Source organism: Canis lupus, chromosome 2 (assembly GCF_048164855.1).
Source record: "Canis lupus baileyi chromosome 2, mCanLup2.hap1, whole genome shotgun sequence".
In the NCBI taxonomy this organism is placed as follows: domain Eukaryota; kingdom Metazoa; phylum Chordata; class Mammalia; order Carnivora; family Canidae; genus Canis; species Canis lupus.
The window spans coordinates 87,118,814-87,137,045 of NC_132839.1; the positions used below are offsets into that span (position 1 = coordinate 87,118,814).

The following is an 18,232-nucleotide window of genomic DNA, read 5'->3' on the forward strand; positions in this document are numbered from 1 at the left end:
TGGAGTTTGACTTTTGGTTGGCAGTAGACTATCGATAAGGACATGGGGTTTGCCAGCTTGGCATAATCCTGTGATTCTTAAATCCACAGTTCTCGTAAGTATTACATTATTTGCCACACAGACATAGCCAAAGACGCATGCACACCAAGTGAAATTATTTTCTAAAGAAAAATTACTTTAGGGGTGCCTGGGTGGCTCAGTTGATTAAAAGCCTCCCTTCTATTGAGGTCTTGATTTGGGGATCCTGGAGTCAGATTCCCTGCTCATGGGGGAGCCTGCTGCTTCCTCTCCCTTTGCCACTTCCCCTGCTTGTGCTCTCTTTCTTTCAAATAAATAAAATCTTTTAAAAATTATTTTTAAATTCTGAAGAATTGATCATAACAAGAAATTTTTCCATACTAACTGTATTCTGTTTTAGAAGAAACATGTGAAATGTATTTTTTTATTTCCTCCACTGCTCTAAATCTGTATCCAAAACTATTATAATATCACCCCAGAATTCCAGAAAACCATAAGACCTTTTATATAATCACAAGCATGTCACTGGTTCTGTAATAGGTTTATAAGGACTTTCTCTATTTATTGCCTAATTTTGTTAACAGTTTTGTCTTAGCTAGATGAATATTCAGGAATTATAAAAGCAAATGGAGATTTGGGAGTGTTAAAACCTTTAGCTACTTAGGTTGGCTTCCAGGCTCTGTCACTGACTTCTAAATTCATTGCTCCTTCCAGGTCAACGTACTTGACTTTGTAGAAGAATATTAAACTCAGGATATTTATTCAAATTCACCTGTCAATTTCATAGCCTTGTTTTTTGTTTTTAAGATTTTATTCATTTATTCATGAGAGACAGAGAAAGAGAGGCAGAGACACAGGCAGAGGGAGAAGCAGGCTCCGTGCAGGAAGCCCGATGTGGGACTTGATTCCAGGTCTCCAGGCCCTGGGCCGAAGGCAGGTGCCAAACCGCGGAGCCACCCAGGGATCCCCTCATAGCCTTGTTTATGTTTGCTTTGGTTCTAATTTTTGAGCCATGTGCGTGCCATCTTAAATGTACTGAAAACTGTATTTGAGTAACATTAGATGACCTGCGTTCCTTATCATTTGCTAGTTACCAGTCTTTGCAACTACACAATACAAAAAAAGGAAGGATTTTTGGTTTTAGATGTGTGAATGATTCTAAAATATTAACCTGTCAATAGGTCTCTAGTAAATTTTCAAAACCTCCAGGATTTCCTGGTGGTATGAGTCCTTTTCATTTCTCAGATGTGCCTATGGGCTTTTTTGCCTGTATGTCATAGTTTAAGCTGAATCTTCTACTCCTAGTGTTCTTGTTCCCTTCTCTCTCGTGGTAGATTCCACCTTACTCTAGACAACTCAAATGGTAAGTTTCCTTGGTCTTAACTGTGGAAGTAAACCCTTTTTAAGTCTCAGAGTGAGTCTATGGTGTCATTTACACTATGCATGTGTAATCTTCCTTCACAGGCTGCAAGAGCAGGCCCTGTATCTGATTCATCTTTTTTGTCCTCTGCTTGCATATACAGGCATTTTCACTTAATGGCACTTTTCTGTTCCTGAAAAATCAAAGGTTCTGGGGGAAAAACAATCTAACAAGAATCCCATTTTCTTATCGTTAAATAAGAAAAATTATGTGACATGTTATTCTCAAACCCCAGCCAGTTTCCTAAAATAGATCTAACATACATCACACGCTTACGTAAAGAAAAAAAACAAGGGATCATATTAGTATGTAAATACTTGAAACGTTTTTCCCTGGCAGTAAAAGGTTCAAATGATTAACAGTTGCTTTGAATGCAGTGACATCTTCTTTGAAATTGTATACTTTCTAAAACATCTGCATTTGATTCTGATGATGTGCCAATGCTTCTTAGATCTTAACTTGAGATTTTGTCCCCCTGTGCCCTCCTGTGCCATTTTGTTTTAAATGTTTAGTTTTGGTGATACAAAGTTCCCTTTGTAAATACTGCCAGAAAATACCAAAAGATATACATGTTTTGTGGACTTTGGATAATAACCAAAGTAGTGTTCTGTCAGCAAGACATGTAAGGCAAGCTATTATACTGTTTCATCGATAATTTTTCTCTTGATGCTATCTTTCTGTTTAAGTAATGAAAACATATGTGATTGAGTGATAACCTGAAATAATAGCTTTCTTTGAAAAAGGAATTTGCTATGATGGACTAAATGAGATTTTGAATTAAGATCTTAAATATTAATTTGTCTTTGTATTGCATTGCATTGGCCATTGAGGATGAAACCTTATTTCTAGTTTACTTACTGGATTGAAATTCATTAGTGAAAGGTCATGGCTACCCTTACGGTTTTTTTCAATTTTACTTCATTTATAATATAATTTATATACTGTTTATTTCTTAACAGGTAGTTGTGTCAACTAACATTGCAGAGACTTCTCTGACAATAGATGGTGTGGTATTTGTGATTGATCCTGGATTTGCAAAACAAAAGGTACATACTTTAATACTTTAGTTGTTTACTTTATTAAATTGGTGTTAGCTTAAGAGTACATACTGTGTTGTGTACTTGTTCAGTGACTAGAATTTACTTTTTAGAATTATTTTCCTGTTGTCTTGTGTTTTGTTTTCAGACTTTGGTGATATGAACCCTTTCTGTTCTTAGCTGACTATCCTTTATTAAACCCATGCATAATGTTGAATCCTAGGCCTTTTTTTTTTTTTTTTTTTTTTTTAAGGGTGCTTTGGGGTTTTTTTGTTTGTTTCTCTGTAGCAGTTGGAAGTGTTTCGGTTTCTGTGTTCATTTAAGGAGTATGAGAGTAGTAATAAGAGGACAGGATTGTCATTCTTGTAGGTTGATCACCCAGTAAGATTAGAGTTTCTATTATGTGTTGGGCATAGTATCTGAAAAGGTTTTAACGTTATCTTCTAGTTGAGCAGTGCTGAATACCAAGCACTTTGGCCAGAGGAAGTGACTACTCAGGAAATAACTGGTGATGTTGTATGATTCACAGATTTTTAAAATTACATTTGGTTACATTTTATAGGTATAATTGGGAGAATTTGTTGCATGCAGTATTTATGTTTCTGATGGAAATTTTTCACTTTAAACTGGCAGTGTGTAACTGACCTCTGAACTGAGTTCAAAATATTTTTCTTGATGTTCACACTGAACATCATCAGGTATTGAAATTGACAGGTTCTTTACAGGCAAAAGCCTTCAACACTGTTGATCCACTCTAAAAAAGCAAAGTAAAGCTGGTAGAACTGAAATTAATTTTCAGTTAGGAGGAGTAAGGATGATGTAAGCTTTTAATTAAGAAGAGTGAAGATGATGTAAGCTTTGTGTGTAATAGATAAGAACCTTTCCATGTTAGCTTGAGTCTTCAGAATGATTATTTCAGAATATCTGAAAGAAAGTTAAGGCACAACCAGTTCTCAGTTTCTGTCTCTGATGTGCAGCCTTCATCACTATACTGCTTTGTTTATTTTGAGATTAGCTGTGGACTTTGCATACAGATTACAGTTTTGTGGTTAACTGAAGGAAAAATTCTTACATTATTTTCATTCTTATAGGTGTATAATCCTCGAATCAGAGTTGAGTCTCTTTTGGTAACAGCCATTAGTAAAGCTTCAGCTCAGCAGAGGGCTGGTCGAGCTGGGCGTACAAGACCTGGGAAATGCTTCAGACTTTATACAGAGAAAGCTTATAAAACAGAAATGCAGGTAAGAGGTTTTGCTGTATCCTTCCTGTGTTTGGAAGGTTAAGTTGAATTTGTTACCAGAAGAAAATTGCTTTATTTACTTCATCTTGCCTTTTGGCACCATAAGCGCCTTACGTTTTCCCTGAGTGAGATTTATGGTGTAATCTACCAATACAGCTCTCTGTTAAAATTTTAAGTTGAAGTGAACAGTTCGCAGTAACACTTTCAACCCTGTAAAGATAGTTCACAGAAGGTGTCGGATTCCTTTCTGGTATATTCCACCAGTATTCTTCTCCTGTGGATCAGTGGTTTAGAAGTAATGCCAAAGTAAATAGCTAAAGAGGCAGAGAACAGGTATGTTTTGTTTTCTGGAGCAAGAGGATTAAGGCATGTTTAACAATAAACACTTTTGTTTTTTGCTAGGATAACACCTATCCTGAGATTTTGCGTTCTAATTTAGGATCAGTTGTGTTACAATTGAAGAAGCTTGGTATTGATGATTTGGTGCATTTTGACTTTATGGATCCACCAGGTATGAATTCTCAAAGCATATTTTAGCAAGCCTTTTAACCAAAATTCACTATCTCTACATCTTATCTCACACACACACACACCCTTTACTTTTTCTTGTAGTATGCGTCAAGAAAAGTCCTATATGTTAGTATTAAAACTAAGAATGACAACTATATGAGAAAGTTTTTTTTTTTTTTTTCTTTCCTCAGAGTAACTAAATTATCCCGGGAATTACTGACCCAGCAGGAAAATGAGAAATTTCTAATTTTTCTTTTTGTTAGGAATTAATTTATTTAGGAAAATGACAGTTTTAACTACTGTGCAGGAAAATATTGCAAATTTATATGAATTGTTGTTTGCTAGAACTCTAACTGAATTTGATGACAGTTTGAGTTTGGTCCACTGAAGAATGAAAAATGAGATTGCTTATAATAGTTTGTACTTTATCACCTTTTTGCTTGTTAAAGCAGTTTGTCTAATAGATTGCCTTTTCCCCCAGCTCCTGAAACTCTGATGAGAGCCTTAGAACTTTTGAATTACCTGGCTGCTTTAAATGATGATGGAGATCTGACTGAATTGGGATCCATGATGGCAGAGTTTCCTCTAGATCCACAGCTCGCTAAAATGGTTATTGCAAGTTGTGACTACAACTGTTCTAATGAGGTCCTATCTATTACTGCTATGTTGTCAGGTAATAGAGGGAAAGGAACTAAAAAAAGCCCAGCTCTTCACAGTTTGGGTGGACTTCACATTTGGTTTTGTTTTTTATTATTTAGTATGATAGTAGATTTTATAGATGGTTTTGAGGAGCTCATTTTGTTTCCTAAATATCTTGTAAATAGATTTATGAAGATACAGTATTTACAAAAGTAAAGTAATTGCTTGTGCACAAAATATAGTAAAAACATTGGCTCTCTTGAGTGCGAATAAAAATTGCAATAAGAAAAGAACAAGTCTGAACACAATTGTAACAGTTCTTTGGTAGGTTCATCAGTTTTGCGGTTTATTACTGAAAGTACAAGAAGAACTTTGTTCTAGTACTTGGCACTATTAAGTGAGCCTGGGACAAACCCAAACTATCATTTAAATTGAACTTTTCCTACACATATAAATAATATATTCTAGTGGCAGTTGAGCAAATGTGAATTTCAAACTTAGTATCAAATAAATAGAAGTAGTAATGTGTAATTTTAGGTTTAAAATCTCATCAGATCATAATTCTTTTACAATGGCAGAAAACAGTTGATACGTGAAAGACACCTAATAGATAATATTGCTGATTTCGGAAATTGGAGCATTAAGGTTAACAAGTCATGCTGTTTTTAGTAGCAGTAAAGCGTATCCATCAATGAATTATAACTTGGAAATTAGATTTTCCAAAAAGAAGAAATATGGTTAACAGCTTTACACTGATTCTTACAGCTAAAAAATAGAAGACATTTTATATTTTTACTGATGACCAAAGTACTCTATACTATACTACTAGTTCCAGTACTGGGGAGAATGACTTCAGTTTCAGAGTGGTTTATTAGTCTATAATTATAACCTAATGCCTCAAATAATTCAAAATCTTACATGGAATTAAAAGATAAATTGAAAAATTTTATAATTATAAAATTATGGCTTAGTTTAGATGTATGATATGTTTTAATGGTGTGAATTTTTTATTTAAGAACTAGCTAAAAATGTTTTTTTGCAGAGTTATGACTGATCAGACTCAGAGCAGATGGGCAGGGCAGTATCGAATCATTTTAATAAAATTGTAGTCTCACTTGCGGAGGTGGTGGTAGGTTGTTGTCTGCCTTTCTTACATGTTTTTGTTAGATGCTCCCAGTTGGTACTTACCCAAGATTTTAGTTTTAGAGAAAGTGTGGGGCAAGGGTTAACAGATTGCATATTTATTTATTATCTGCTCAGATTTTATTCTTCCAGTTTCTCTTATCAGGCATACTATATAATTACCATCGTTTGAGTCTATATTACTAGTTCTTTAAAAAACTGGTCATTGTGACGCAGTTGAAATCTTCCACCTATATCTCTTATTTGTAATAAGGAGCTCTGTACAACACAGGAGTTTATTAGCACATCAAGAGAATGGACATTTATGTTTAGTGATTATTAAGCAAGGCACTTGTCGGGGGCGGGTATTAAAAGGTGAGGAAGAAGTCACAGAACAAAAACAGTTTGCCAAGCTTATACTGTTTTGTTTTTCATTTAAATAGTTTTTGACATTTTCAGGTCCTGATATAAATAGTGCAAATCAGGGGCCTTGTAGAGTGCTACTTATTCCCACTGTTAATTCTGGGAGCTAGTTCACTTTTACTTTCGTATCTTTGAGAGGTTTCTGTACTTTCATGAATTACCTTGCTTCAATTACATTAAGCAAGACATTTAATTAATATTTATTGTGATCATGTGTCATTGTCTCTCTTTGGCTTCTTTGGTATCTTTTAAAGGGGAAACTGTATGGGAAAGTAATTTGATACTGTATTTGATCTTGTTGTTGATTATTCCCATTATCTTCTATCTGGACTGATTCATTTATACTTTTTTATATTGAAAAGGTTTTAAGAGCTTTAAAAATGTGTTGACAAAGTCCCAAGCTGTTAAGTATTTTTACTTTCATACTGCTTTTATGACTATGGAATTGCTAAAGTGAATTAAGGAAAGTTGTATTTTAAAAATGTAGTGCACGCTTTGTAACAACTTAAAATTTTATGTGAATTAACATCGAGGCTCTAAACAAATACTGTAGTTACATATTTTGATGACCCTTGAAATAATGACTGTTTCAGACTAATTGTCAACTTTCAAATATTGGATTTGGTTTTTATATTGAGGTTTTGATTCAAATAACCAAATAACAGTTTTTTTTTTTTAAACTTGGGACGTCATTTTCTAATCTTTTTATTAAAATGCTGGAAAACTAGGCTGAATTTCCTCAGCCTTTTTGAATTTTCTTAATTCAAAGGCGGTTTAACCTTCCACCACTACTGCTATCATCAAAACCCAACATTTCATGATATTTTTTATGTTTCCATATGCTTCTGCTCACCGGTGCTAATAGTGATACCCACCAGTTGGTAATAGCCATAGCATTAGGGAAAAAATTACAATAGAAATGTGGCAATAGACTGGTTAGAAAGTGGTTTTTAGCCCTGCAGTGGGCAGATACAGCTTCATAACTTCCATAGCCATTCAGTGGATTCAGTGGATGGCCTTTTGAAAAATTACATTTAGCTTAAAGGCTATTGACACCATAATTCTGGTTATTGGTAGAGCTATCGGCACTGGTTTTTGAAATAAGTTGAGCTTTCTATTTCTAGTATCTTGATGGCCTTCAGAATAGCTGTTTGATGCCTACTTTTAGATCTAGTTAAAATCATCAGGTACTCTGTAGCTTTGAAACCCTCTTGTCTTACAGATGTGGTTAGGTGTTGATGTACCAAATCAAGGTAGTAAACAGTCCAAGATGCAGTTGGAGGCCATCCTGCCCTGCCCTATGCTCTGTGAACTGACCTAGCTAGGCCTTGTTCCTCTATCTGTGAATGCGTGACTCATCGATATGGGCGTTTGTGTTGGGCCCATACCAACCTTGTTTAGTCCCACAGTGTTTTGTTCGCCCCACGGAGGCCAAGAAAGCCGCAGATGAAGCCAAGATGAGATTTGCCCACATAGATGGAGATCATCTGACACTGCTGAATGTCTACCACGCTTTTAAACAAAGTAAGTGTAAATTAGATTGAAGGCACTCTTTTGTCTAAATGTCACTTGCAGTATATAAGATGTTTCTTCATCTCACTTTCATTTATTATCTGTGACAACTTTACATTAGAAACCCAGAGGTACTTTAGAAAAAACTCCTGACTAGCATTTAAAATGGAAATTGTCTGTCTTTTTCAAAGTTGTTTACTCTTATAATCAGTGGGGAAAATACCTATTATAGAAAGCTGGAAAATGGAGAGCGTTAAAAACAAAATACCAGTATAATATTTACCACTAATACACAGATTTTTATATACTTTGTTTCACTGTTTATTTTCATTCGTTTTGTGTGTTTAGTTTTGTATTATTTATAGAATCTTTACTGTTTAGTAATTTTACTAATAAGTAGCTCTTAAATACAAAACTAAGAAAATAGAAAAATGGGCTGTAGATGTGAATCAGCGTTCTCAGTCAGGCTTCAAGTGGTCTGTAAACATGAGGAGGAAAGTCAACTCTACTTGTAGTTCAAGAGCATTATTATCTAGGGGTACCATTTTCTCACCTACAAAATTGGCAGAGGTTAGGGCAAAGTAGTCCTTAGCTATGTAGGAGTGGGTTTAGTGAAACAGTCCTACAAGAGAGGTGGAACTATAAATTGATGTGGTCTTTGTGAAAAGCAGTAGATTTTATGTTACTGAGAAAGTTAAGTTCAGATCCTGTGACTCAGAAATAATCTATGAATAATCTGTGATCTTCCAGTATCCTGTGCACACAGATATAATTAAAGATTTCATCCCAGAATTATTTATGATAGTAAAAAAGGGTGGGAGGGAATTACCTTAATGCCCACCAGTAAAAAGATAGTTCAGAATTTATGCTATAGCCACATGATGAAATACTGTTCCAGGCTCCATCCCAGGACCCTGTGATCATGACCTGAGCTGAAGGCAGACGGTTAACTGGCTGAGCCACCCGGGCGCCCTGTTCTAGCTTTAAATCATGTTTTCGGAGAATATTTAGTGACATGAAAAACATTTTCCAGTTGTTTGAAAATAAGGAAATACAGTCATAATGAAGTTATTGCCAGATGCTATTATTGGAATCCACCATTTATAAAAGTTAAATGAGAGAAGAACTTCAATTAAAGAAAAAAATGGAGGGATCCCTGGGTGGCGCAGCGGTTTGGCGCCTGCCTTTGGCCCAGGGCGCGATCCTGGAGACCCTGGATCGAATCCCACGTCGGGCTCCCGGTGCATGGAGCCTGCTTCTCCCTCTGCCTGTGTCTCTGCCTCTCTCTCTCTGTGACTATCATAAATAAATAAAATAAAATAAAAAAAAGAAAAAAAAAAAGAAAAAAATGGAGAAATAATTGCGAGTTTTGAAAATTTTTGATTTCTACATATCAGTAGGTTAACCTCTTAGATATGTAATCAAGTAACGATAGCCTTACATCATCACACTTTACCAAAAATGTGGAGTTCACGGTCAGTAAAGTGTATGGTTTCTGCCAATAAGAAAATGGTTTCCTAATTTACTATAGCATTGCCATTTGTTATCTCCTAAAACTTTTGTTTATACTCCTAAAATAGTCTGGTCATTTTAACACATCTCTTTTGGGATGGAGGTGAATTTATTTATCTCAGAATCCAAAAGTACTGCAGAGTGGAACAAAAGGCATAGCTGCCAACGTGCTGCATGTCTGTGGCTTACATATCAACTCTGTCATGAGTTGAATAGAATTGATAAATATCTGGTGAAGAAGCAAAGGCCACTACACAGCTTACTTAAGAACATTTTATCCCTCTTGTGTTCAATGTATTGATAACACATAATGTTAAAGACTATTCCTGATAGGTTTGATCTGTCCCAAGAAATATGCTATATTCCTATATGTGCCACATTGTATTGTGGTGGTTGAGCTGAGCACCGAGCACATAATTAACTGACAGTGGGAATGGCTGCAGAGAGGAAGGCCTTGAGAAGGATTCACGTCCATCTTAGTTCTCAAAATCCTTTGTTATCTTTAAGATACTGTTTTAAGTGGAAATTAAAGATTTCTAAAGGATCAGCATGGGTTTTTTACCATGTATGTGTCACAAGAAATTTTAATGTTCCGTAAATTAGGAGATTGTGTTCATTTGTTTTAAGTTTTGATAAATGGCACAGCCACGTGTTAATAGGACTAGCAGAGGGAGTGAGTTAGAGTGGTAACATCCATTCCCTAGATGCTTGATCCTTGTCTTCCTGCTACATGCTTCTTATGTTTTATTATTTTATTCTATATACTTGTAATAAATAAGGTCAAAGGAAATCGGATGACTGAACATTTGATAGAAATGTCCCCATTAGTCAAAGGATTAGCCTTTAATTATTGCCTGTCATCTTAAATAAGGGGAGTCATTTAAAAGTATCAGACTTCCAGATCTCTCTGTAATATTTGGACATTTAATATCCATTTATTGAATTTGGAATGTTTTCACTAATGATTTTTTTTTTCACTAATGATTTTTAAGTGATGCTGTGTTACATTATTAATTGAAACATTAAATGTGTTTGAAAAATTAACTTATTCAGATATTGGTCAAGAGGAACTATTTCATTAAGAGACAATAGTTGATTACATAGAAAAGCTAAAATTCATATGTTGAAATAACACTTTAAAAAAGGATTTATTTCAGAGAGCACACACATGTGCACACATGAGCAGAGAGAGGGAGAATCTTAAGCAGACTCCTCCCCACTCAGCTTGGAATCCACCTTGGGGCTTGATCTCACCATTCTGAGATCAAGACCTGAGCTGAAAATCAAGAATCGGATATCCAACCTACCGAGCCACCCAGGCATCCCTGAAATCACACCTTTGAGAAACAGCTAGATTTAAGTTGTTTTGCAACACCTTGATTGCTCTGTGTATCTGCCTGATTTCACCCTGAACTGGTTTGACCTTAGATCTTAGAAGCAGTTTTGCTGTATTGGTAATAAATCTATAGCCAACATTATTGTACGAAAATATTTCCATTTTTAGATTTTATTTCTCCCATTTACCAAATTTAGAAAATACAGTAGAACTACCAGATAGTGTTTGTTTATCTTGACAACTTAAAATTGCCATTTTGTTACTCTTTAGGGTATGAATTCTGAAATTTAGAACCTTCAGAAAAGCTATACTCCAGATCAGAGTCTGCAAATCAGCTGCCCTTTTCAAAGGGCCCCCTTTCTTACTGTCTCAGCGTGGACATTTCCATTGCCTTTCAGCTCTGTACATTGCACCAGCATAAGCGAGGATGCCTTTAAAACACACTTTTTTCTCTTTGAGTTATCTCCAGAAGATATTTGCTGCGTTGTCTTAAATACTACTACTCATTCTAGATCAGTTATTTAATTGACTTGAACACATCAGTTCTTCAGTTTAAAGATCCGTTTTACTACCTCACCTACCCACTTGCCTTTTCTGAAATGTGGCCACATTTTGTAATGGACAAACATTTATTAATACAGTTGTTATTCCTTTGAAAATTAAGTGAGAAAAGGTTGTATGTTATAATTGGTATTATCGTAGAACTAAAGCGAAAAGAGTGTGCCAAAGATCAATGTATGTTCCAGAAGCTGCGGAAGGATCAACATCGTTCTTATTTTAAGGTCCTCCCCCTGCTCCAACCCCCAATTTCACATAACCCTCTTAGGTTTATTTATCAAAAGGCCTGTGAGGTAAATAGTGAAGTTTTCCATTGTGACTCTCCAGGACATAAAAATGTCATTATATAATATTTTATATTTTGCTGCAGTTTGAGCTTTTTGCTCAAATGAGCACACAGTGGATTGGTTGGAAGCTTCGCAAGTATTATTCATCAGTGGAGAAATATCCCTTTGATAATAAATACATGCAGTGAAATTACTTGAAGTGTTAGCTTTGTTTATTAATAATAATTAGCAAGTCTTGTTTATTAAACATGAGTGGGGATTCCAGACATTCCTATAAATTATGCCACTTGTATTTTATTTTTTATTTTGTTTTTTACTTTTATAATATAGCTCTTTGATATTTTTTGTTTTAATTCCCGTTAGTTGAGATAACAGTGTTGTATTAATTTCAGATGTTCAGTATAGTAATTCGATACTTCCAAACATCATCCTATGCTCATCACTATTCAACAGGATACATGCATCCCTATGTTTATAGCAGCAGTATTTTACAATAGCCAAGATGGGGAAGCCACTCAAGTGTCTATTAATTGATGAATGAATAAAGAGGTGGTGTGTGTATGTATAAATGTGTGTATGTATGTATATGATGGAATATTACTGAGCTATAAAAAAAGTGGAATGTTGCCATTTGCGACAAAGGACTGAGCTAGAAAGTATAATGCCAAGTGCAGTAAGTCAGAGAAAGACACCGTATGATTTCACTCATGTAGAATTCAAGAAACAACAAAGGGGAAAAAAAAATAAGGTCAAATCAATAAACAGACTCTTAACTACAGAGAGCAAATGGATAGTTACCAGAGGGGAGGTGGAAGAGGGATGAGTTAAAAAAAAAAAAAATAGGTGAGGATTAAGGAATGCACTTAACCACTTGTATTTTAAGTCTTGTTCGTCCACCACTAAGAGACCACATAGGTTGCAGTAAAACCTTTAAACCCTTCAGGTTTGGTGCCTTAGCCCAGGAGTAATTAAATAAAAATTACAGTAGTCCTTTGAGTTCAGTTTTATAACTCATAAATTATATTTGGTAATCTTAATCTAAGGTGTACTTTCTATGAAAATGAGGCAGACATGGCATTTTATCAAATTCCCTCAACCCACCCCTGTCTGTTAGACTATACTAGAAGCATCCATGTAGATTTTCATGAGTAACCTAACTTCATTGATTCAAAATAGTTTATTCAAAATCCAGTAGCCGGAAACCTTAGTGCTATTTCTGATTTTGAACTTCACTACACTAGATTTTTAGGAAAGTTGATAACATTGTGATTCTTTTATAACGGTGATGTGGATAATTCTTTCTGGGTTACTTATTTTACTCTTAATAATGATTTTTATTTTTAATTAGATAATATACCTATTTGGATGATTCATATCCCCTCTTTTTCCCCCCTCCCTCCAACTTTGTAGATCATGAATCGGTTCAGTGGTGTTATGACAACTTCATTAACTACAGGTCCCTGATGTCAGCAGATAACGTACGCCAGCAGCTATCGCGAATTATGGACAGATTTAATTTGCCTCGTCGAAGTACTGACTTTACAAGCAGGGACTATTATATTAATATAAGGAAAGCTTTGGTTACTGGGTATTTTATGCAGGTATGTGGATAACATATGTATGCGTAATTAAATGTTTACATCATATTTGCTTTCTATAACAGCCCTTCAAATCTACTTGTAAACAAGTTAGGGCAGCCCTGGTGGCTCAGCAGTTTAGTGCTGCCTACAGCCCAGGGCCTGATGCTGGAGACCCGGGATCGTATCCCATGTCAGGCTCCCTGCATGGAGCCTGCTTCTCCCTCTGCCGGTGTCTCTGCCTTTCTCCTCTCTCTCCTCCCTGTGTATTCTCATGAATAAATAAATTAAATCTTTAAAAAAAAAAAAAAAAAAAGAATGCCTCTGAATATTGACTTTATATGTTATGTCTAGATTCTCAAGTGAATTAATATAATATACTAATTTTATGTGTCTAATGAGTAACAGATTAATTTGTTAAATGACAAAGTTAGTAATCCAGTTATGTAGAAATCAATTTGTAGTTATTTTTTAATTAAGAGTCTTTATTATACCAAATGATATGTTAGCCATTTTCAGGTGGGATTAACAGCTATTTCTTCAATGTAAATTTCAGTTTTTGGCTTTTGATTTTAAAATATTGAAACATTTCTGTGAATCTAGGTGGTAACTGGAGAGATACAGTTATAAATCGTGCTAAAACATTGCAGTTGTCTGGGTGGATCCAAGAAGTGCAGTTCACTTTTGTCTTTATATAGCAACTAAAGACTACCCAAAAAATCAAGTATTGAGATAACTGTATTTCATTCACAGTGCTGTAGAATGATCATGGAAATATATAGCAGACACCTGGGTGCTGCAAAAGCCAAAAATGTCTTTTAAGTGATAATGATGAAAAATAATTTAAAATGTTTTATTTAGTTTTAAGTGTGTTGTCGTGGGGACGATACTAATTGAAGTATATATAGCTTGTCAGGTAAACAAAGTGTTTAAGAGATTTTAAATTATGTTTTAAACTCATTCTCTACTGGTAAAAATTGAAAACAAATCTATCCATTACTTGGGATTGGATTGATTTTAATTATCTCTTCTATCTCCTGTTTGTTTTTTCATTTTCTATTTTGGCTATGTCTTTTAAGCAAGATGTAGCCTGCCTTAAGGCCAAATGAGCTGAATAAATAGAACGGACCCAAATGCTCAAAATCAAAATAAAAATTGATTGGTGCATAGTCTGTAGTTGAAATCGTAATAACAGTAAGAATTTTTATTATGGCATCTCATATAAGATCTCATTCATTAAAGTTAGGAAAATAATAGAGCTAGGTATGAAAATTCATTCTAGACACTTTATTCTTAATATATAATATATATTAGTATATAGTGGCTTTTTGACATATTCTTAAATTTGCTTGTAATTCCAAAAACATTGACAAAGCCATATTCAAACATGGATTTCTACTTTGAAGATTAAATTTGTTAGAAACAGGGCATGCACTATAGTACCTAGGACCTATTAATTAGGTACTTAGTATTTTTTAAAGGAAACTGAGTTCATTTTCTGTTATTAATACTTACTCATTTCTATCATTGACACACATTCTTCATATTACTATCTAGTTCTAGAATTAGAAAGGGCATATCAACTGTTTCAGTGTTTGCTAATTAAATATTAGGTAGACATATTTGATTACAGATAGAAGAAATGCAGGCAAGAAGCATGTGCACCTTTGTCCCCTCTATTCTTTTTATTTTTTCGTAGACTACCATTTGCTTTTCACTCCTTTTTGCTTTTTTTCTATCTTAATTGTGAATGTTTTAGTAATTGTTCATCTACTACACAGTTTGTCACCTAGCACTAAAGAACCTACTCTAGATGGTCTAAGGCAGGAAGGACTGGATAGTGCATATTTAAGGCTCTGTGGACCCATTCAGTCATTCTGAAACTACTTAGCTCTGCCTCCCCTTGCAGTGCAAAAGCGGCCATGGGCAAATGGGCTCCCTGGGTTCCAGAGAAACTTTATTTTTTAAAGATTTTTATTATTTATTCATGAGAGACACACAGAGAGAGGCAGAGACACAGGCAGAGGGAGAAGCAGGCTCCATGCAGGGAGCCCGATGTGGGACTTCATCCCAGGACTCCAGGATCACGCACTAAGCCGAAGGCAGACACTTAACCACTGAGCCACCCAGGTTTCCCTCCAGTGAAACTCTACTTAGGAACCCTGACATTTGAATTACGTGATTTTTACTCGTGACCAGATATTTTCCTTTTGCCAGCCCCACCCACCCACCCTTCCCCATTCTGTAAAGATGTATAGAGCATGTTTGTCCGACAGGCCTTTAACAAATACAAGCAATGAGCTGGATTTGGCTTGCAGGAGTTTGCTTATCCCTGCTTTTATCAGGCAGTTGTAAATAAGTGTAGCCATTGAATAAAAAGCAAAAGATGAAGCTTCTCTGTTCCTAATTATAGTAGCTTTACAGCACTTTTGCTTTATAACTAGCACATCAAAAGCATTGTATTAATTTTACTGGGTTTTGGTTTCAGGTGGCACATTTAGAACGAACAGGGCATTACTTAACTGTGAAAGATAACCAGGTGGTTCAGTTGCATCCCTCTACTGTTCTTGACCACAAGCCTGAATGGGTGCTTTATAATGAGTTTGTTCTTACGACAAAGAATTACATCCGGACGTGTACAGATATCAAGCCAGAATGGTAAGCACCACCCTTTGTTTTAAAGGTTTTTGTTAACATTTTGCTCAGAATGGAATCTGATTTTGTTTCAGTAGTCATGTCCTGAAGTTAATGTTATCATCAGCTCAGGATATGTGCTCCAGGGTTTAGGCATGGGGCTTCGACCTGATGGTATGGTTGATCTCTTTAAATCTTTGCTAAGAGAATAGTGGGATTGTTGGTATGGGCATGGGCAGGATTTGAAGTCAAATATAAAATTGTAGTTGACTAGAATCAAAGACTATCTTTGGAGCTATTCTCTTGTTGTTGTGATCAACTCAAGTCTCCTGGTACTGCACTAGAAATGAATCTGTCCCATTTATCATTAGCTCTGAACTATTTATTTTTATATGTTGATGCTTTAGACAGAGTTAAGCAAACATAAAAGCTACACATCTTGTGTCTTAGCATATTTGATTTACAAATTGTTACTGGAACTGATTGTGTTATCTTAAGCAAAATTACCACTCCTCCCCTTTTGTGTGTCTTGTTTTTTGTTTTGGTTGGTTGGTTGGTGGTGGTTTTGCCAAAATCCATTCCGTAACTTAGGATTAGAGATGTCAGCCAAGAATGGTGGGCTGAAAGCACTTATTTTAGTTGTTGTCACTTGCTAGATAGTGTGAGGCTTTTTTCCTACACAGATTTATGACTTTTGACACTTGTGTAGGACATTACCATTTTATCTTAAATGCTTTTTGGAGAAAAAATTCTATGGCTAAACATTTAAAAAGATTCAGTCAAGTGAATTCTTTGGGGTATAGATCTATATTTATAGTTATTAAACTTGGAAAATGAGAAGATCCAATCATTTGAATACAAAGATATTTCTCACTTAGAACCTGTATTAATACAACCTTGGGGAGGTTGGTCAAAATAGGGTTATTAAAGAAATTAATAACCTTATTTTAATATCTTTACATTAGTGTAAAGAAAGGTTTTTTTTTTTTTTTTTTTAAGTTACAGAAAGTCCAACATCAGAAAATTTACAGCTTACTAAAATAATGCATTTCTGAAAGCGGTGTTTATATGGATTAGGCATTTGCAATTGTAATGTTGATTTGGATTCATAGATTTGCCTTTGTTCATCAGTATATTAATGAGTAATTCTTATCCTATTAGCAACTCCAGTCTTTAATTAAATGTTAATTTGCTAATTTTTTCCCCCCTTCTGGACAGGTTGGTGAAAATTGCCCCTCAATATTATGACATGAGCAATTTCCCACAGTGTGAAGCAAAGAGACAGTTGGACCGCATCATTGCCAAACTTCAATCCAAGGAATATTCACAGTACTGAATTCAGTGCTTAGAACTGAAGTTATTCAGAGGACAGCTTTAAAAGATGAATGAACTGAAAAGTTCAAGTTGTGCTCTTCACGTTGGTTCAATAATGGCCTTTATTTGAAAGCTTTTTAATTTTTCTTTACAGTAAATATTCCATTCTGATTTCATAAATTAAACATTTATGCCTCCCTTTTGTGTTGACACTGTAGCTCATACTGGAAAAGTCGATCAATGTTTTGCAGTTTATTGAAAGTAGTTCTATATATAACAATGTTATAAGCATTTCTTTAGAAATGGTTGAAAATGCTTCTAAAATGTGATTATCGACCATGGTATGCATGATCGTTGTAATTGTTGACATTCCTTTTAGAAGTTGTGAAATGTTACAACTTGTGCTTATGTAGACACAATCTTCTGTCTCAGTACAGAGGCACTGACTTCAATAAAGTCTATTTATACTAATTTCAGCCAAAGCACTTTGATATCTTTGTTCTAATCTCTTTAAATATGGCTTCTTCTCAAATGTGGGGCTTTTTTTTTTTTTATTGTAAGTATACTATGATTACATATTTAACATCTTTCCACAAAGGCTATTCCTTAGATGAAATAGTTATTAAAACAACATTTTTAAGAACATGGCAGGACACTTGGTTAGGTTAATTAAGGTGTAACCTAATGGGATAAAAATATATAGTTTTCATTCAATATTGGCTCTCAGGACAGAATACTGGTAGAATAGTTTTCTCATTGTCTTAAAGTTCATTTTGTAAGGCTGATTTGTTACTACTTTTTTAGCAGATCTTTTTATTATGCTTAGAGAAACCTAAACACCCTACCCTCTGAAACAAATGTTTATTTGTATTAAATAGTAGGGAATGATGTTATATTGTAGATCTTAGTTTTTCTAAACTCTCAGTGGGATATTTTATCCAGTGTACAAAGTAATTAGCAAAGTATGTTAAGATGTGAACTTGACTTTCCTGTTTCCTGTAACAGGCAGTAGACAAGTTAAAACCCTTTTTTTTTTAACAGCAAATGAGGTGTTTGGTGTGACCCTTCAAGGGGCCTGTAATCAGTTCCTTTC

General features: G+C 34.9%; 1 protein-coding gene across 1 annotated transcript in view; it reads left to right on the forward strand.

The window, feature by feature from the left end:
* DHX15 (DEAH-box helicase 15) overlaps window positions 1–17,615 on the forward strand; it is a 59,609-nt gene extending 41,994 nt beyond the window's left edge. Inside the window, exons 7-14 of the mRNA XM_072808969.1 lie at window positions 2,398–2,484; window positions 3,567–3,716; window positions 4,118–4,226; window positions 4,707–4,898; window positions 7,811–7,933; window positions 13,025–13,215; window positions 15,680–15,849; window positions 17,044–17,615. Coding sequence (XP_072665070.1) covers window positions 2,398–2,484; window positions 3,567–3,716; window positions 4,118–4,226; window positions 4,707–4,898; window positions 7,811–7,933; window positions 13,025–13,215; window positions 15,680–15,849; window positions 17,044–17,161 — 1,140 coding nt within the window. The 3' untranslated portion in view covers window positions 17,162–17,615. The remainder of the gene's footprint in view (window positions 1–2,397; window positions 2,485–3,566; window positions 3,717–4,117; window positions 4,227–4,706; window positions 4,899–7,810; window positions 7,934–13,024; window positions 13,216–15,679; window positions 15,850–17,043) is intronic.
* The last annotated feature ends 617 nt before the right edge of the window (window positions 17,616–18,232 follow it).